Source organism: Adiantum capillus-veneris, chromosome 23 (genome assembly GCF_014529385.1).
Source record: "Adiantum capillus-veneris isolate H3 chromosome 23, ASM1452938v2, whole genome shotgun sequence".
Lineage (NCBI taxonomy): Eukaryota > Viridiplantae > Streptophyta > Polypodiopsida > Polypodiales > Pteridaceae > Adiantum > Adiantum capillus-veneris.
The window spans coordinates 19,434,744-19,455,724 of NC_140953.1; the positions used below are offsets into that span (position 1 = coordinate 19,434,744).

Consider the following 20,981-nt stretch of genomic DNA (forward strand, 5'->3'; position numbering starts at 1 on the left):
GGCCCTCGTTGAAGAGTAGGACCAAGACTTTGCTATATTTGTCGCAATCCCTTGAGGTAGTAACAGTCCTTGTCCTCATGTCCAGATTTTTCATAGAAGTGGTAGTAAACCCGAAGGGGGCATTCTTGTGGAGGGTGCCTTGGAGAGCGGCATGAGCTACACTAAACCGTAGCCTTAGTCTCTTGCTGACCCTTGAGCTCTTCTAGCTCGCGCTTGATCTGTTCCAATGCCTCGTGATGTGGAGGCTTCTCCTCTCTAAGAGAGAAGGACCTCTCCTCTTGAAGAGCTCGCTGTATCTTTAGGGCTTCCAGTTCCCTGCGTAAAGAAGTTAAAGGATCAGAAGGACTTTCCAAAAACACAGAGGGGGTCTCTATGTGAGGGGGGTTGGTGAACAGCTTCCTAGCCTCCTCTACCCTCGTAGCAGCTGCGATGAACTCCTCCAGAGTGGCGTCGGGTCGGAGACTCGTAGTTTTTGCTGAGAAGTTTTGGGAAGCGCCTTCTCTACCCACTTCTTAACCATAAATTCACGTGGTTGCCGGGAAAGCTTGGCAACCAAAGACTTGGTTTTTGTCATAAGTTCTCTGGCTGGGGCACCATGTTGGCCAACTCATCCAAAACCTTCTCTTGATAGTCACTTGGCTTGAATGCTGCACAAAACTGTTGTCTTAAGGCTGCCCAAGTTGCAAAATGGTTCTTTGCAAACTGGTTGTACCATTTGTCTGCTAAGCCATCCAAGGTAGATGGAAAGAGTACCAAATAAGCATCCTCTCTATTAAGACCACGACCCCTACAGAGAGATACAAACCTCCTTGCATGGTCGTCAGCATCTTCTGAAGAGAGTCCTTTGAAGGTGGGAAACTTGATGTTCACCTTGGCCAAAACATTTGCCAAAGCCTCCATGGCCCCTTGCTGAGCCTGTTGCTCAATAGTCTGCTGTAGCAGAATAGGAGAGAGCTTTACTGGAGAAGGTGATCTGGAAGATGTGGAACCAGATGAAGGAATGGGTGATTTATGTGGAGGTATGGGTGATGAGTTTGATGGACTTCTACTTGGTACCAAAGGTAGTCTTCTGTTATAGTACTTCAGAGGGCTCAGTAGTGCGCTTTGACGCTTGACTGACCGCCTTGTATGTGTCATGCAGTGACCACCAATCCAACCAACCTTTGGGCAAGAAAACCTTGAACTGGCTGAAGACTGGTCTCGACTCTACTAGACCAGGCTAGTGACTAGACCTGGGTGGACCAGGGACGAGGAAGACTAGACCAGGGTTAGGAGGACTAGACCAAGGTAGAGGAGGACTAGGCCAGGAGGACTAGACCAGGATGAGGATTGGTTGGACCAGGGCGAGAGATAACTAGGGCGAGGGAGGACTAAACCAGTTGGACCAGGCGAGAGGAGAACAGTGCAAGGCAAGGGAGACGAAGCTAGGCAAGGTAGGCGAAGCTAGATAGACCCAACTAGCTTCAAGATTTGTACCTCACAGAGTGAGATTTCAGTTGAGATCTCATCGTGATCGCCAAAATGAGAGCACCTGTAGCGTAGATAGTGTGTCGTGCTCTCTACAGTGGGTGCTCGTCAGTGCAATGTGCGTGACAATCTCACTCAAAACGGATTGAAAACAGGAAACACTAGACAACAACTGAGCTCACATAGACACAACAGCAGCAGTTTACCACAACAAATGACTCGACTATCTCAAAGAACTGATACAGACTCTGGCGTGGTAGCACACTCAGCTCCAGCCCAGGACTCTCAGGTACAATGGGGTGTCGAGGCTTAAATGTGCAGGGATGGTGAAGACGTGCTCTGTGTATAGACTCACTCTAAACAACTACGTAAAGATGCCCATGACCAAACCGCTACTACTCATATATACAACCATAAAGAGCCACCAACGGCTCATAAATGACAACACCTAAGTCTATCTCCACTGAGTGGTGGTGGTGACGTGGCCATGATGTCCACTAGACCATCATATCCCTACCATGTGTCACTGCCCAGCGAGTCCGTCAAGTGTGAACCGAGCAACTGTAAAGTCCAAATTGTACTAACTGTCTTGTGAAAGTGACACTGTAGCCTGCTATAGCGCTCTTTAGGTGACTGGTTAGAGTTTTCAGGCTTGTTAGAGGAGCTATAGGGTTTCCAGCTACAGGGCATGAGAGGGGTGCAGAGCATGTGCCAGGACATCTCAGAGGTAGTTCGAGCTGAGTGGCTTACACCTCTCGAGCCAGTAGCACCCAGGTGGATGGGAGCCTTCACACGACTGGAGGTTCTCATCTCAGTCCGGGCATGCTCAGAGACTGTTCCATCCCTTTTTTTCATGTACAGGGTGAGGGACGCTTACAGCGAGTTGCAGTAGAGGCCCCGCAGGTGGCAGAGTGCTGTTTTCAGAGGATCCGAGTGGTGGGCATCTGTGGGAGGACTTGTGTCATCAATCCTGACCCAGCAGCTCTTGAGATTGGACACTGGAGACTGTGGGCTTGGGAGTGCTGTCCACTGGCACGAGTACAGTGGGATCTTGGAGAGTGGCTTTGGAGGGACCCTTTCTCTTCTGCAGACCACCCAGGTGTCCCGTTCTTTCAGCACACTGTTCGACTGGGACGTACATACTAGCAGCACAGAGAGAGGCTCGCTCCGCTGCAGCACCTCATTGGCAGGAGGAGGGTCTCACAGCTGAGTTCTTGGCAGCCTTTTGGGAGAGGTTGTGGGACTCCAGATAGTCGAGGCGAGTCACCTTGTTTCAGTGGCTGGTCGCACACAGAGCTACAGCAGTTGGGAGCTGGCTAGTGCATAGTGGTCTCTCGGCCGCATGTGCAGCTTGTGACCATCTCGTGGAGAGTCAGCGTCACTGTCTTTGGGACTGTCCTTTGGCACAGCAGGTGTGGCTTCGTGTTCTTCGGGTGATGCCTGCTCTTTCCACGTCTCGACAATACACTTGGGGAGTAGCGGCTTGGTCCACCCTCACGTGCCCGGCACTTCAGTTTGAGCTATCTTCCACCAGCAGGATGATAGTGATGGAGGGGGGGCGACCTACACTCCAGCCTGCCACAGAGCTTACTCCACAGGAGTGGTGCAGTGAGAGAGAGGAGTGTTGGGAGCTCATCAGTGGCCTGACACTTTGGTTCATCTGGTGGGCCCGTTGCTTCCGCATCTTTGAGGCTCGCCCTGTGCCACCAGCTGAGATTGTTCGCGATCTTTGGCTGGAGCTGATCCACACTCTCAGAGGACAGCTCGAGAGACGTTAGGGCAGCTCCGACCGCATGCGGGAGCGCAGAGAGGCTTTCCTTCGACTTTGGCGTCCTGGGCCTCTTTACACCATGGTCCAGGGTGTACTCCGATGGCACTACCGACCACCTGTGTGGCTTTTGCCTCCTCCCATCTCTTGATTTAGCCTCATTGTACATATGCTGTTTTTTCATTGGGAGAGTTTCCCCATCATGGTTGTTATAGCCCTCTCTTGAAGAGGTGGTTGTAGCCCTATAGGCAGTTTCATTAACTAATAGAAGGATCTTTTTCTCGGGAAAAAAAACCTGTGATTTCCTACAAGGTGTCCAGCATAATCCGGGCTGAATTCCATCCGTTCTGGCCCGATTTCAGCAGCATAACTGTACTAGGACGCTTCACAGTCAGTATCCCCACGCAATAGATGACTTTCCCGTATTCGTCGCATAACTGTACTAGGACGCTTCACAGTCAGTATCCCCACGCAATAGATGACTTTCCCGACGCATACGGACACTTTGCAAAACCTGGCGAGAATCTGCAGCACGCTGAATTCTCTGTTTTCTGCCCCGAAAATGCGCCGGATCACCTCTACAGCGGTCCCCTCGCGTTCTCGAATCTCTTGGGGGTATTAGGGACCGTTTAGGGCTGAAACCCTAAACCTGCAGAAATACACAGCAGGCTGTAATTCCCTGTTTCGGGCTCCATTTCGCGTGCCGGTTGCATCCGTAGCAAGTTCTCGAGCTCCCGCACTTGTAGGGCTACTTGCCCTTTGAATCGGACGAGATTTCTCACGTGAAACCTCTCCGAATTCACCTGTACCTTGGGGGGGGGGGATTAGCCACTAGCTAATCCAGTACCTGTGCAAGAGGCTCTTGCCTCGGCAATCGCGCATGAACCCACACAACTGTACATTGGTCAAATGAGAAGCCCACTTGAGGGGCATAACGTAACTGCTCGTAGGGGGGAGAAAGAGCAGTGCGTAGCGTGCAGGGCATCACTCTTGTCACCGCACTGTACATAAGAGGGAAAGGAAGCACTCCGTAGCTCTTGCACCTGTTGCAATCCACCTGCAGGCTGAAAATGGCGCCCCTTTTCTCCTGTAGGCTCGCCCCATCTCTCCCAGAGTGGCAGAATTGCTCATAGAGTGACACCTCACCCCGTTTCCGACTTTGGCCAACTTGGCTAAAAATATCTCAACTGGTGCGTCAGTTGACTTGGTAGCAGAGCAATAAAATGTTCCCCTTGTTATTCCAGAGCTAATGATGCGAACACATTTTCAGGTCCAAAATAGCAGTTCCCTAAATTTTAGGAGATGCTTCCATGGCATTCACACGGGTCGTTTGACCATCAATCACCACTGGAATCACATCTAAAAATGCAATGTCGGCCAGCTATCAAGTGATTTACACTCGTAGCCCCACCGTGGCTAACCTAAATATCCAACTTTAGTGCTCACTGGCCGTACGGCCTAGACTCTCATTGTCCGCTTCACACCATGCAACTCGGGCATTGACATTTCCAGAGGGGTGCTTTAAAACAAGTCAAATAAATTTCCCCCAAAAAGAAATCAACAAGTAAAGTTAGTTGCCACAGACCCGTGACACTGGGTCTTGTCACAAAACTATCCTCCGGAAGCTGGAGAAGATGCTCTCTGTAGAAAGCCATCTTCGTGCCCAGCTCATGTGTTGGTTGTATCCATGTCCTCCTGGTGTCTAACTGAGTCAAGTCCTTGCGGATGAGCCCGCATCGAGTGAGTATTGGAAGGGTGGCAGTTTGTCTATGCTGAACCCATGCGCCTGAAACCATGATGCCATCTCCACATACCAGCATGCTGTATCTCCCTGCATGGCTAACTGTCGAGATGACTCAAGTGCATATCTGTCTCTAGGAAGTTCCCATATGTGGTGTATGAAGGAGACTGATCTGGTGAGCGCCTCAACCACTAGTGGGGGGGCTGCTAGCTCTGCTCGGATAATGGCATGTGGTACTGAAGCCTTGGCTCTAATGAGCCGCGAGATCATAGAGACCAAAGGTTTCTCCATGTCCCCCCATCCATTAGTGTGACCCGACCTCCCGTAATTATCAATAGAAGGTCCCCATATCTCAGCTCCATAGAGCAGTGCAGAAGCCACCAAAGTGTCAAAGAGCCAGAGCTTTGTCCGGGGCTCGTGTAACTGGACCTGCAAACACATCCTCTCCAATCTACCCAAAGTTGCATGGGCTCTAGTCAATCTGGTCTCTGCTGCCCTCCTTAATGAAAATGCTGGTCCACTAAAAACCACTCCAAGGTAAGTGTAAGCATCAGTATACTCCACTGTCTCCTGGCCGTATGTGAATGTACGTGCTGACCTCCTGATCCACTGTGGGGTGGTATTAAACACCATAACCTTGGTTTTACCTAGGTTGACAGACAAACCACTTTTGTGGGCAAACCTATGCAAAGCATCCAAGTGACGTTGCATCCCCTCCTAGGAGTCGGAGATCAACACAATATCATCAGCATATAACAATAGTGGAATCCATGTCCCTGTTAGCTGTGTGCCTCTATCACTATCGCTTTCAATGTAGTCAGCAGCCTCATCCACATACATACCGAATAGAGTAGGAGAGAGCGGGCAACCCTGCTTCACCCCAATAGTGGAGTGAACTGGTGTAGTTAGACCCTCAGACGTGCGTACATGCCCCACTACTGACTTGTATAATGTCATGATCCCCTAAATGAGCTCTGTGGGTACTCCCATCTTCTGTAGTCTGCGTATCAATCTAGCTCTGGGTACTGTGTCAAATGCTTTGCGGATGTCCACAAAGCTACTAGATAGATAGATAGATAGATAGATAAGATTAGATTGGATTGGATTGGATTGGATTGGATTGGATTGGATTTAGATTTAGATTTAGATTTAGAATTAGAATTAGAATTAGAATTAGAATTAGAATTAGAATTAGAATTAGAATTAGAATTTAGATTGGATTGGATTGGATTGGATTGGATTGGATTGGATTAGATTAGATTAGATTAGATTAGATAGAATGATAGATAGATAAGAATAGAATTGATAGATAGATAAGAATAGAATAGATTAGATAGAATGATAGATAGATAAGAATAGATTAGATTATATAGAATGATAGATAGATAAGAATAGAATTGATAGATAGATAAGAATAGAATGATTAGATAGATAAGAATAGATTAGATTAAATAGAATGATAGATAGATAAGAATAGAATTGATAGATAGATAAGAATAGATTAGATTAGATAGAATGATAGATAGATAAGAATAGAATTGATAGATAGATAAGAATAGAATAGATAGATAGATAGATAGGTAGGATGATAGATAGATAAGAATAGATAGATAGATAAGAATAGATTAGATTAGATAGAATGATAGATAGATAAGAATAGAATTGATAGATAGATAAGAATAGAATAGATAGATAGATAAGAATAGAATGATTAGATAGATAAGAATAGATAGATAGATAAGAATAGATTAGATTAGATAGAATGATAGATAGATAAGAATAGAATTGATAGATAGATAAGAATAGAATAGATAGATAAGAATAGATAAGAATAGAATAGATAGATAGATAGATAGGTAGGTAAGAATAGATTAGATTAGATAGAATGATAGATAGATAAGAATAGAATAGATAGATAGATAAGAATAGAATAGATAGATAGATAGGTAGAAGGATAGATAGATAGGTAGGATGATAGATAGATAAGAATAGATAGATAGATAAGAATACATTAGATTAGATAGAATGATAGATAGATAAGAATAGAATTGATAGATAGATAAGAATAGAATAGATAGATAGATAAGAATATAATGATTAGATAGATAAGAATAGATAGATAGATAAGAATAGATTAGATTAGATAGAATGATAGATAGATAAGAATAGAATTGATAGATAGATAAGAATAGAATAGATAGATAGATAGGTAGGATGATATATAGATAAGAATAGATAGATAGATAAGAATAGATTAGATTAGATAGAATGATAGATTAGATTAGATAGAATGATAGATAGATAAGAATAGAATTGATAGATAGATAAGAATAGAATAGATAGATAGATAGGTAGAAGGATAGATAGATAGGTAGGATGATAGATAGATAAGAATAGATAGATAGATAAGAATAGATTAGATTAGATAGAATGATAGATAGATAAGAATAGAATTGATAGATAGATAGGTAGCAGGATAGATAGATAGGTAGGATGATAGATAGATAAGAATAGATTAGATTAGATAGAATGATAGATAGATAAGAATAGAATAGATAGATAGATAAGAATAGAATAGATAGATAGATAGGTAGATAGATAGATAGGAATAGAATAGATAGATAGATAGGTAGGAAGGATAGATAGATAGGTAGGATAGATAGATAAGAATAGATAGATAGGTAGGAAGGATAGATAGATAGATAGGTAGATAGATAGATAGGAATAGAATGATAGATAGATAAGAATAGAATAGATAGATAGATAAGAATAGATAGATAGATAGGTAGATAGATAGATAGGAATAGAATGATAGATAGATAAGAATAGATTAGATTAGATAGAATGATAGATAGATAAGAATAGAATAGATAGATAGATAAGAATAGATAGATAGATAGGTAGATAGATAGATAGGAATAGAATAGATAGATAGATAGGAATAGAATAGATAGATAGGTAGAAGGATAGATAGATAGATAGGAATAGAATAGATAGATAGGTAGAAGGATAGATAGATAGATTAGATTAGATTAGATTAGATTAGATAGAATGATAGGAATAGAATGATAGATAGATAAGAATAGAATAGATAGATAGATAAGAATAGATAGATAGATAGGTAGATAGATAGATAGGAATAGAATAGATAGATAGATAGGAATAGAATAGATAGATAGGTAGAAGGATAGATAGATAGGTAGGATAGATAGATAGATTAGATTAGATTAGATAGAATGATAGATAGATAGGAATAGAATAGATAGATAGATAGGAATAGAATAGATAGATAGATAGAAGGTAGAAGGATAGATAGATAGGTAGGAAGGATAGATAGATAGGTAGGATAGATAGATAGGTAGGATAGATAGATAGATAGATAGATAGATGATAGATAGATTAGATAGATAGATAGATAGATAGATAGATAGATTAGATAGAATAGATAGATAGATAGATAGATAAGAATAGAATAGATAGAATAGATAGATTAGATTAGATAGAATGATAGATTAGATTAGATTAGATAGAATGATAGATAGATAGATAGGAATAGAATAGATAGATAGATAGGTAGATGGATAGATAGGTAGATAGATAGATAGGTAGGATAGATAGATAGATAGATAGATAGATAGATTGATTAGATAGAATAGATAGATAGATAGATAGATAGATAGATAGATAGATAAGAATAGAATAGATAGAATAGATAGATTAGATTAGATAGATAGATAGATAGATAGAATAGATAAGATTGATTAGATAGAATAGATAGATAGATAGATAGATAAGAATAGAATAGATAGAATAGATAGATAGAATAGTAGATAGATAGAATAGATAAGATTGATTAGATAGAATAGATAGATAGATAGATAGATAGATAGATAGAATAGATAGAATAGATAGATAGATAGATAGATAAGAATAGAATAGATAGATAGATAGATAGATAGATAGATAGAAGGATAGATAGATAGGTAGATAGATAGATAGATAGATAGATAGGATAGATAGATAGGTAGGATAGATAGATAGATTGATAGATAGATTGATTAGATAGATTGATAGATAGATTAGATAGATAGATTAGATAGATTAGATAGATAGATTCATAGATAGATAGATAAGATAGATAGATAGATAGATAGATAGATGTGACACAGGAGGCATGTCCTGCCCTCTGTCGATACTCCACTGTATCTCCCAGTATCGGTCCGCAGTTGGTGTGAAGATGTGCGTATTTGGCCACTCCGAGAGAGAGAGAGAGAGAGAGAGAGAGAGAGAGAGAGAGAGAGAGAGAGAGAGAGAGAGAGAGAGAGAGAGAGATGAAATGCTAATGTTATATTAACGTCTTCAAAAGGCGAAAGTGACCTATGAGACCAAAAAGTTACAATGTGGTGGATCTGATACAAAGTCAGAGTAATAAGATGACAAAATGATAGAATGACAAAATAAATTACTATGGAATCCTAAACTGCTAGGTGTGGATTAAGCAGCTAAACAGCTAACTGGGATAGCTAGATCACAGGAGATCCAGCATCGGTCGCTGGCGGATCTCATCAATCTCCTCCATGGTCAGTAGTTTGACCGGGTGTCGTGCATGTTGAGCCAAAGTGCCCCGAATCCTCTGATGCAGCCTCCATCGATGCTGTGTAGTCCTCCGCAGTCGTGGGTGTCTGGATCTCCCCAGCTTAGTCGCTCGGTCGATCAGTATGCCTCTGGTGTAAAGCGACGAGCTCTGCTGTGGTAATAACTCCTCTGGGTGTCCAGTGGCAGCTTTAAAGAAGTTTGTGATTTGTCTTTGAGACTGGCTAGCCTCTCCTCGCATCAGGCTCTCTCTGTGTCTGCGCAGCTCGAGCAAAAACAAACCCAGGCATCTCTGATCCTCGTACCGCATGACTCTAGAGAATGGTCCAAAGCCCTCTCTGAACAAGCAATGGAATCGGCCTCGTATCTCGTAGTAGACGGGGCAGTGGCATGTGTAGTGCAACTCTGTCTGAGGCTCGATGTCACACAGGGGGCATGTCTTGTCCTTTGTTGGTACTCCGCTGTATCTCCCAGTCTCGATCCGTAGCTGGTGTGAAGATGTGCGTATCTGGCCAATAGCACATCGTATCCCATGAGACAAGTGGGTGTCCATGTATCTGGGCCTCGTCACGAAACCATCCTCTGTAAGCTGGAGGAGATGCTCTCTGTAGAAAGCCATCTTCTTGCCCAGCTCCTGTGCTGGCTGTATCCATGTCCTCTTGGTGTCTAGCTGAGCCAAGTCCTGGCGAATGAGCCTGGTGATCTCGGACTGTGTAAGAGTCAGAGAGGGCGCATCCAGTGAGTACTGGAAGGGGGAAGGGAAGGAAGAGAGAGAGAGAGAAGAAGAAGAAGAGAGTTTTAACGTCGTAGGAAACCATTTCAAGAGACCTTAAAGATCTATTCGACGAGGAGAGTTGAACTCAAGACCTGTTATTCAAGTGGGAAATGGCATAACCAATCTACCACACTTGGGTGATAGAAAGGTTATACCATTTTCCTCTTTTTATTAGCACACACACCCACACCCACACCCACACCCACACACACACCCGAGAAGAAGAGTTTTAACATCGTAGGAAACCATCCCAAGATACCTTTAGATCTATCCGACGAGGAGAGTTGAACTCAAGACCTGTTATTCAAGAGGGAAATGGCATAACCAATCTACCACACTTGGGTGATAATAAGGTTATACCATTTTCCTCTTTTTATTAGCACACACCCCCACACCCACACACACACACCCGAGAAGCACACCCACACACACACCCCCGAGAAGAAGAGAGTTTTAATGTCGTAGGAACCGTCCCAAGAGACCTTAAAGATCTATCCGACGAGGAGAGTTGAACTCAAGACCTGTTATTCAAGAGGGAAATGGCATAACCAATCTACCACACTTGGGTGATAGAAAGGTTATACCATTTTCCTCTTTTTATTAGCACACACACCCGAGAAGAAGAGAGTTTTAACGTCGTAGGAAACCATCCACACACACACACACACACACACACACACACACACACACACACAGAGAGAGAGAGAGAGAGAGAGAGAGAGAGAGAGAGAGAGAGAGAGAGAGAGAGAGAGAGAGAGAGGTTTTTGATGCTTTGTTTGTTGCAGCCATGCTAGCATGTAGTCTATCTGATGATCTGCTAGGAAGAGCTATTCTACATGTGATTGAGCTTTTAAAGCACAAGAATTTGAAGCCAGAAATGATTCGAAGCAACATACAGATGATTGGAGCATTCAGGTGAAAACGATTACTGTGTTATCTGATATTGGCAAGTAAAACTTTGTTTTGTTACTGCGGTATTTGACCACCATATTTGAAAGTGTGCTAGAATATCAGTTGTCGTCCCCATATATTGACAGTGAGTTTTTTTCGTGAGCATGGATGTGCATTTCAGAATTTGCAAGAAACTTTTTGGATCCTTGTGCTTGCATGCGCTTATATCTGGTATCATCAATCAGGCTTATTTTGGGGCCTCGAATTTCTCTCTTGGTATCAGATCCAGGGCTTTTGCTGTAGGACCAAATAACAATACCATGCAAGGTGTCAATGGTAGTAATGGCTGTTTATCAAACTCTCTCTCTTTAGAACCCACATTATGTGTTTGCTCTAGACTAATATCATAGGCCGTTTGTTACTGGCTCTAGAGGCTCACGTTTTGTTTGAAGAAATTCTTTACCCACCTCAAGAAAATAGTTGGGAAGGGGCAGAACTGCTAGTGACAAGCCGAGAAAACAAAGTTTCAAAGCTACTGATCAAATGCTAAAGAACAGGCCATTATGGCTATATGGAGTTTGAAGACCAAGAAAACGAAATCTCAAAGATGCAGTTTGGGTGATTGAATCACTTAGATTTTTTTTTGTTATGCCCTGATGCATATTTGGTTTGGCGAGGATTGACACAAAGTGCCATCCTCTGCATGTAGTGTTATCGATGTGCATGAGAAGATGTCCATGAAAGCATGCTATGAGCATCTGTTGCATGTTGTGAGCATTACTGCATTGTAAACAGATGTATATGTGACCCGTTGAACCCGTATGAAGTACGGGAGGCCTGTCGGCGGTTGAAGAGGCACAAGGCAGCAGGTGGCGATGGTTTACCACCCGAATTCTTTAAGCTGCTTGTGAAAGATAAGGGGCTTAGGTCGGATCCGCGTAAGCCACGATCGGAGATGGGCAAGGCATACTTGCACATGATTGAGGGCATTTACGACACCAGAGACATCCCGGCCGGTGCCAGCGACGTAGTGATTGTGTCAATCCCCAAGAAGGGGATTTGACCGACACTGATAACTATCGCGGGGTCGCGTTAATCACCGTTGCCATAAAAGTCCTCACTACGGTCGTGATTAGGTGGATCACTAAGATACTTGAAAAGAGGAACTTCTTCAATCCCGGCCAAGCAGGATTCTGTACTAATGAGGAATGCATAGGGAAGGTCGCATGTCTGAAGGAGATCGTGAAACTCCCGTCATAAGGATGGGAAACCAACCTATGCGCCCAACATTGATTTCAAGAAGGCGTACGACACAGTACCGCACGAGGCGTTGTTCCTAAAGCTCGCTGCTACTGGCCTGCAAGGTCGAGCAATTAGATTTTTCCAAGCGCTCTACAGGTCCACCTCTGTTAAAGTCCGAGACATGGAACACCTGTCAGATTCGATTCCGGTGCAGCGGGGAGCCCGCCAAGGATGCCCGGGATCGCCCTGTCTATTCAATATATACATTAACGATATTTTAGACGCAGATGGGGAAACATGGGGCCTAGAAGTACCTAACCTCCTCAAGAGAGTTAAAGGACTTCTTTTTGCTGACGACCTGGTTCTACTTGCTGACTCTCCTGAAAGCCTACAAACGAGCCTTGACAAGGTAAGTGAATGGGCAAAGACCTGGGGCATGACCTTTGGAATTGACAAATGCATGGTCACGGTGTTCCACGGAGACCTTCAGGATCTCTCTATGAGGATCTTTATTCTGGGTGGTGAGATGGTTGCAGTGGGTGAAACGTACAAGTACCTTGGCATCGACGTAGACTCGATCTTTTCCATTGAACGTATCGTCAAGGAGCGAGCGGACAAGGGGAGGAAAAGTCTATTCGCATGTCAGCACCTACTAGCGAACCGAGCCATCCCTATATGGTCTCGACTCGCTGTTTTTAAGGGGTGCGTATATCCAGTGATTTGTTATGGCGCGGAAATTATGGGGGCCCGCGATCAGCGTGTCCTTCACTCTCTGCAGCGCCTCGTTGCCACCGGGATGCGAATGTTACTCGGAAAGGGAGCAAGGTCAACCTCTATAGGGACGTCAACTCTCCATCACGAGTTTAACATACCACCAGTACTTGCCTTTTGTGGGGGACAACGAGCAAGGACTTTTGACAAGTACCGCTCGGTTTCATCTACCTGGATAGGGTCCTTGGTAAGCAAGAAGCCTAAGAACCAACCGTTCAAGAAGTGGACTTGGACGACAAGAACCCAGAATTGGATGAATAAGTATATCCCAGCGGCTGACTTTAGCTCAGTTCGCTACCACGCATGGGACAATTGGGACGAGAGGCATTCGTGCCGGGCATTGGAGCCCTATAAGGAGGCCGGCTTTGAACAAACACGTGGATACCTGCTGCAACTCAATAGGAGCACTATAGTGATAGGAAGGAGGAGAGAACATACCACCAGTACTTGCCTTTTGTGGGGGACAACGAGCAAGGACTTTTGACAAGTACCGCTCGGTTTCATCTACCTGGATAGGGTCCTTGGTAAACAAGAAGCCTAAGAACCAACCGTTCAAGAAGTGGACTTGGACGACAAGAACCCAGAATTGGATGAATAAGTATATCCCAGCGGCTGACTTTAGCTCAGTTCGCTACCACGCATGGGACAATTGGGACGAGAGGCATTCGTGCCGGGCATTGGAGCCCTATAAGGAGGCCGGCTTTGAACAAACACGTGGATACCTGCTGCAACTCAATAGGAGCACTATAGTGATAGGAAGGAGGAGAGAATGTTGGCTCTCGCGAGAGTAGGTGGGCTCAAACTGGCGGACAGCTACATGCGCGGACACAGCATTTGCACGCTGTGCTCCCAGTTAGAGGGTCGTTCGCTTTCGCATTTGTTGATGAACTGCTCGGCAATTGATGAAGCCAGGGGGATGTGGCTAGACCGATTCAACTCCACCTTCAACGTAATCGACCCTTCGTTGGACCCTGCAGAAAAGACCGTTATCCTCCTTGGTGGGGAGGCTCGCGGGAAGCGGATGCCCTTCTGGTACCCCGTGATCGGCACTCGAGGGACGGAACCGCAGGGCACGTGCCTGTGGCGAAGTTCCTCGGTGAAGTTGTACCCCGGTACTTGGGTGCTCTGCATAGGCGGATGGGGAGATAATGCTCCCCTTTCTATGCTGTTATTTTGAATCCGATCCTTTCCGAGGGAAATGATGTAATTCTCCCCAAGCGAAGCCAGATGATGTACAAGAGTGCCCAAGTGCCATTCCCCCCCCGGGGGTCAACTTCACCTAAAAGGGGTTGGGAGGTGCAAAAGGGAGACACCACCAACCTCAGCGGACACCACCTGTGAGCCGACGCCCTTCCAAGCGGGTATGGCATTTCCTAGGGGAAAACCGTCGGGTTTCAAAGGCAGTTTAGTCAGGTGAGCGATAAGTTACCTGGAGGAGGCAACTTCAAAGGGAAGACCAAAGCAAGTCCCGCAGTACCTGGGCCTCTGAACAGAGGTACTTGGTCGGTGTCACGCCCAAATCAAGTTAGCGAAATGGGTCTCTCAAGGGATTAGTCATGGCCCTAAGAGTGTAGATAATTCTGGGCTCTCGTAGTCCAGATGAAACTAGTGACAAAAGCGTCTGCCTTCGGTTTTTGGGTGCATAGTCTTGGTTGTTCTTTTTGTATACTTTTTTGGTGTATGAGGGGAGTGGCCGGGCGTGCCCTACCCGACTCCAAACACAAAACAAAAAAAGTAAATATACAACAGGCGATCCATCCTCTGTTAAGGAGTATGAAGGTATTTTTGGTAGATTAAATATACAAAATGTTTGGTGCCAGGCTTTGCACAAAGAGTAGCAGGAGTGAAAGCTGATGTAGCTGATCAATTACTAACTCACCCACATGTTTGATGAAGAAGTTGCTTAGGAAAATTTTCTCCGTCAAGAATTTTATATGAAGGCTTAGACTCATATAGATGATATGATTATGTGATGTATACCCATCTCTTGACAGGAATCTTTTCTTCTTTCAGCAATATGCGGTATGTGCTTGTAGGAAGTCTTTGCTGAAAGGAATGTCACATTGTCGTGGATTGTCTCCCGTACTTTTTTGATAGGATTGTTGTTATTTTTTCACTCCTGATTCAAGCATATGATGTCATGGATTTTTTGTGATGTTTACGAACTGTTTCAGCTTGTTTTGTTCTTTCTTTTTCGGTGTAGTGTAATGCTTTGTTTGGTTCCAGTCGAGTTATTGGATACAGGTTTGGGCTGCATTTGGCAGAAGCTGTACCCATTCTAATCAGCTATTGTGAGAATGCTTCTGAAAATGATGATGAGCTACGAGAAAATAGTCTTCAGGTGAAAACGAAGTTATTGAAATTCTTGTTATATAAGTCACAAAAGGTTTATGGTCTTGGTGATCTTGGTGATTTTGTGCAGCGCACATCTCCAATGCATAATTATGTGGTGCTCCTCTTTGAAATATTTGGCTTTATTTTTTAGGCGCTGGAGAGCTTTGTCCTGCGTTGTGCTCGAGAAGTTACTCCTTACTGTGAGACAATATTAGATATTTGTCTCAAGTATCTGAGTTATGATCCTAACTTTACTGATGATATGGATGATGATCAAGATGAAGACATGACTGCTGATGAAGATGAGGATGAGTGAGTGAAAACTTTTCTCTTGCTTGCTGTGAAAAGCTTTAGTGCCTACTTTCTTCCTTTGTGGTGCAGAGATAGTGGTGATGAGTACAGCGATGATGAAGATATGAGCTGGAAAGTTCGAAGAGCTGCAGTGAAGTGCCTTTCAGCTGTGATAATGTCTAGACCTGAAATGATGACCACACTTTATGCGAAGGTGGGTTTCTCGCTCAACTACTGTTGTTGCAGGGACGAAGACAAAATAGTGCACATTTCACTTGCATTTCACAACATGGTTCAATTTGGTATGTAGTAATCATTGCTTGGGTATCCTTCTCAGGCATGCCCTAAACTGATTGAAAGATTCAGGGAAAGAGAAGAGAATGTGAAGGTGATTGTCTTTTGTGCTTTTCAAGGCTTTGTGTGTTACATTGTTACATGCCCTCTGAAGCTGGATCATTTCTTTCTGTGGCAGATCGACATCTTCAATGCTTTCAACGACTTACTCCGGCAGACAGGAAATGTGACAAAGGGTTCTGATTCTTCAAGGTTTTTACTTTCAAAATCAGTACAGTTGCTCATGAGTTTGTAGTCTGTTATTTCCTTTTGAGGTTCTTGCTTTGATGTGGCATCAACAGTCCGGTGAACATGTTGGAGCTAGAGGTGCCCAAATTGGTGAAATCACTAAATAAACAATTGCGGGAGAAAGCTGTTAAAACCAAGGCAAGATTCTGTTTATTAAAAGTTAAGAGTTGTGATTGCCGATTTGCATTCGGGTAAAAACAAATTCATTGGTTCTGATTATTACAGGTAGGAGCATTCTCTGTTTTGAAAGAGTTGGTAACAGTGCTACCGAACTGTTTATCTGATCACATGGCTTCCTTGATCCCAGGCATAGAGAAGGCACTCAATGTAAGGCATGTTGTTTGCATGGATCATCAACTTGTTATTTGGTCGCTCACTCCATCAAAGTTCCTGATTTTTAAAAATTGACAGGACAAATCTTCAAATTCCAACTTGAAAATAGAGGCCTTGGTGTTTACCAGACTTGTTATGACGTCACACTCGCCTGCTGTATTTCATCCCCATGTAAAGGTATGTATGTAGTCAATGAGGTCTGAACTGGCAATTAGAATCAGAAAATACTGTTATTTTTATGCTGTAGGCATTGTTGGAACCTGTTCTCTTTGCTGTCAATGAACGCTATTACAAGGTTACAGCAGAGGCTCTCAGAGTTTGTGGAGAGCTTGTGAAAGTCGTGCGACCACAAAGTTATCTGGTTTGTGCCCAGTTTGATTGTTCCTTGTTGTTTGCTTTAGAAAATTATGTATGGATATAAGTTTAAACATCTTTGTAGGCATCTAGTTTTGACTTCAAGCCATATGTTCAACCTATTTATGGTAGTATTTTGAAGCGACTGACTGCTCAGGATCAAGACCAGGTATTGTGTTGCTACTTTATAGTGACAGTTTTTGAAGGAAGGCGTGCTCTTATTTTATTAACTTTTCATTTCCCTGGTTCAGGAAGTTAAAGAATGTGCAATTTACTGCATGGGATTGGTAATTGCTATCCTTGGTGACCACCTCAAACGCGAGCTTGGAACTTGTTTGCCAGTTTTATTGGAGCGTCTCAGAAACGAAATAACTCGTCTCACTGCTGTAAAGGTTAGTAAAGATTAAGTAGAGTGGCTGAAGTCTTGTGATTCTTAGTGGAAACTTTTATTGGACCTTTCTTTATGCTTGATGATGTTTACTTCTATGGGTGTACAAAGGCATTTGCAACAATCGCAGAGTCTCCTTTGAAAATTGACCTCTCTTGTGTTCTTGAGCAAGTCATTATCGAGTTGACAACATTCCTGCGCAAAGTAATTTTTCTTTTTGCTTTGAAGCAATTTGTGGGCATCTTCAAAATAGTATGCTTCTCTAGTATATGTATGTATTTGACGATAATGCAATTTTGTAGGCGAACCGACCTTTGCGACAGGCATCCCTATACACGCTGAATGCATTGCTCGTTGCTTACAGTGAGAAAATCAGCAAATCCAGCCTTGAATCCATTGTTACTGAGCTGTCATCACTAATCAGGTCTCTCTCTCTCTCTCTCTCTCTCTCTCTCTCTCTCACACACACACACACACACACACACACACACACACACACACACGCACCCACACACACGCACACAGACACAGACACAGACACAGACACAGTCATAGACTTGGACACTCCGAGCCGAAGATCTAAAGCAACACATGTGAGAAACTAGAAACAAGTGAGCAGAACTGAAAATAGAGAGAGAGACAACATGGCACTGCGAAGTCCACGCCCAGATGCACTGGCCCCAAAGACTGGCGTCCCTTCTCGGTATTTCTTTATTGTTATGCCTCAAAAAGTACAAGGTCTAAGGGTCCTCTCTCTCTGGCAATGTTCCAAGCAAAAACTGCCCAAGAGATGAGCCCCTGGCACCCTTATAAAGGCCAATGGCCTAGGCTGAATCAGCTACATGAAAAGCTTTACTTCTAAAAGCATCTGACCCAAAAGCCAAGCGCCCAACGGGCTACCCGTAAAATGCGCCGCAAATCGCGGAAATCCGTGCAATTGCCACGTGTCATCGCCATAAAATGCGGGCCAGTCCGTACGCTGTTGCCACCTATCATTTTTACGCAATTTGTATCCTAGCTTTATTTTTAAGGGTTTTAGGCCTCTTGGCCAGGTTCCATAAGTCGGGCGGTTTAGGAATTTAATTGCTAACCCCTGTGGGCCCCCGGCCCTCGGCATGAACATGCAAATTGGAACAACGTCTTCTTCTGCTTCTTTCACTAGGGTTTAGGTCCTTATGTCTGGCCTCCGTCCTTTAGGCCATGCCACATCATCACTTTGTGACAGAGAAGGAGGAATGTGAAGAGGCCGCCATTGACTCATGGTTGGCGAAATTTATTGCCTACTTCTATTTGTATCTCACCTTACTGATGTCCAAAGCATTAGTCAAATACAAATCATGTTGCAAGGCAAGGCCTATGTGTGGTGGGCCAGGTTATGATCTTAGTTGACAACTTGGGGTAGGTTTGCAATCCGTGTTTTGCGCTCGCTTCATGCAGGTGGACAAAATCAAATGCTTAAGAAATTGTTCAAGTTGGAGAGTGGAAGGAAGGTTTTGCACTGGAATTTAATGACCTCGTCCACAAGACGAAGGCTTGGGAAGACCCAAAAGTCATTTACAAATGCTATATTTATTCGGATTGCTCCGGGCATACCAAAATGAGGTATTGCACAATCCCGTTGCATCATTGGAGGACATCTACAAGCTTGCGAAGAATCACGACAATACTTTAGCCGTGTCAGGGAGTGGCTTGACGGCGGGGGAGACCTCTAACCACGGCACTTCTACGTCAAAGTTTAAGCGCTTTGCTACATTAGCAGCTCCAAATGAGTCAATTGTACCTCTGCGGAAGAAATTCACGGAGAATGGCAAAGGCAAAGCTTCTCGTGCCAAGGATCAAAAGAAGAATTGATGCTATGATTGCCATTAAACCGGCCACTTTTGCGACGACAAGGATTGCCCTTAGTAGGATCTTGGAGGTGAATGCTCCTTCGTTCATTGAAATCGCGACTAGTTTCTATCTTTCTCTCAAGGGGCGTTGCGAGACAGATCCTCACTTTGGTGAGATTTGGCGACGAGTCCAAGAAGGATTATGTAGTCCGAAAAGCAATGGCAGTCCGAACGCCCATCGTTTGTCTATCAAGAGAAAGGTAGCGGAAAAGTATTCCCTTCGTGGTGGATTGCTTTTTAAGCAAGGCAAAGTGCGTGTCCCCGTTGATGAGGATATCCGTAAGAGAGTCTCACAATGCTCCAAGCGCAGGACACCTTGGCATACACCGTACTTTGGCCTTGGTAAGCAGGTACCTCAAGACTCTAGGCCCTTAGCAGCTCTACCTACACACCCACTTGGTGTGGGCTTGGTGGTATGGGACACTAGCCCTTGCGATAGAGGCTAGTCTTTTAGCTGCAGTTTCCTTGGCTCGAGGGTGAGCTTGTATTGGCTCTATGGTTGGGAGGTGAGTTTGATGTCTGCTCTCTATGCTTGTCATTGTGTGAGTATGGGTTATGTCATGTCGTGTGTTGGATGGATCCGGCGAGCGAATAACACAGACACTGACGTGCAAGCAAACATAAACATACATAGACCCACACACAAAACTAAAACCAAACAAAAGAAAAGCACGTAGACATATGCTCAAGCACACTCATACACACTTTTTTTTTTTGGTAAATCATGTTGATAGAATCTACAAGTGGGAAACCTACAAGCGAGGAAAACCCACGAAAAACAAGAGATACAAACAGCGGAGCACGATGAGACTCGGACGGCTAGAACAGTCAAAGTACATCTTGTAGGCATCGAGTGATGTCCCCAGCGTCAAGAGCGAAATGTAGCGCTTGACCAAGCAACAATTTGAAATAGAGAAAGGGGTCAACATCAGTGCCTTGAAACATTAATGAGTTTCTATGGTGCTAGATGGCCCACAAAACCCAAAATCTGACGCAAGTAAAGAACACTGTAAACTGAGGTTGCGGAGACTGGAGCACCTCAAAAAGCCAAAACCGTCTGTGAAAAATTCCGAAAGGAAAACACAGCCAAAGAGCAGTCGACACTTGTCGAATGAAGGCTTTGGAGCAACGACACGCCAACAATAAGTGTGGCACAGTCTCCTCAGCTTCCAGGCATCTCAAGCAGTGAGAAGGCGCAATATGCCGGGCATGTAATACACTGCCAACAGGTAGAGCTCCCACTAAGCAACGCCACAAGAAAATACATTTCTTCAAAGGTAGATGACTCTGCCAAAGGTTGGACAATTTTCCTTGCCACCACAAGGATGACTCGGAGAGTGACCACAACTAATTACCATGATGCACAATCCACACATGAGATTGGAGGAGGACATAGACATTGCCAACTGAATGCAATCCAATCTGGTAGCAGCAAAGTTCCAATCAGAGAAGTGAGATTCCACACTCAAAGGAGGAATGGGCGAGTGATCAGCAAGCATCTTTTGAAGTTCCTGCCGGAAAGGAGAATAGTGGAGACCTAACCGAAAATGGGACATCGCATC

The 20,981-nt window shown here is 44.0% G+C and overlaps 1 protein-coding gene and 1 pseudogene across 1 annotated transcript in view; one reads left to right on the plus strand and one right to left on the minus strand.

The window, feature by feature from the left end:
- Positions 1–20,981, plus strand: part of CAND1 (cullin-associated and neddylation dissociated) — a 105,284-nt gene that overhangs the window by 55,704 nt on the left and 28,599 nt on the right. The window contains exons 6-19 of the mRNA XM_086496345.1: positions 11,130–11,259; positions 15,475–15,589; positions 15,734–15,894; positions 15,964–16,087; positions 16,211–16,261; positions 16,346–16,419; positions 16,509–16,593; positions 16,681–16,782; positions 16,867–16,965; positions 17,036–17,149; positions 17,228–17,311; positions 17,394–17,534; positions 17,642–17,734; positions 17,833–17,954. Of these exons, the coding sequence (XP_086352471.1) occupies positions 11,130–11,259; positions 15,475–15,589; positions 15,734–15,894; positions 15,964–16,087; positions 16,211–16,261; positions 16,346–16,419; positions 16,509–16,593; positions 16,681–16,782; positions 16,867–16,965; positions 17,036–17,149; positions 17,228–17,311; positions 17,394–17,534; positions 17,642–17,734; positions 17,833–17,954 (1,495 nt within the window). The remainder of the gene's footprint in view (positions 1–11,129; positions 11,260–15,474; positions 15,590–15,733; positions 15,895–15,963; positions 16,088–16,210; positions 16,262–16,345; positions 16,420–16,508; positions 16,594–16,680; positions 16,783–16,866; positions 16,966–17,035; positions 17,150–17,227; positions 17,312–17,393; positions 17,535–17,641; positions 17,735–17,832; positions 17,955–20,981) is intronic.
- LOC147427488 (uncharacterized) lies at positions 8,489–9,152 on the minus strand (annotated as a pseudogene).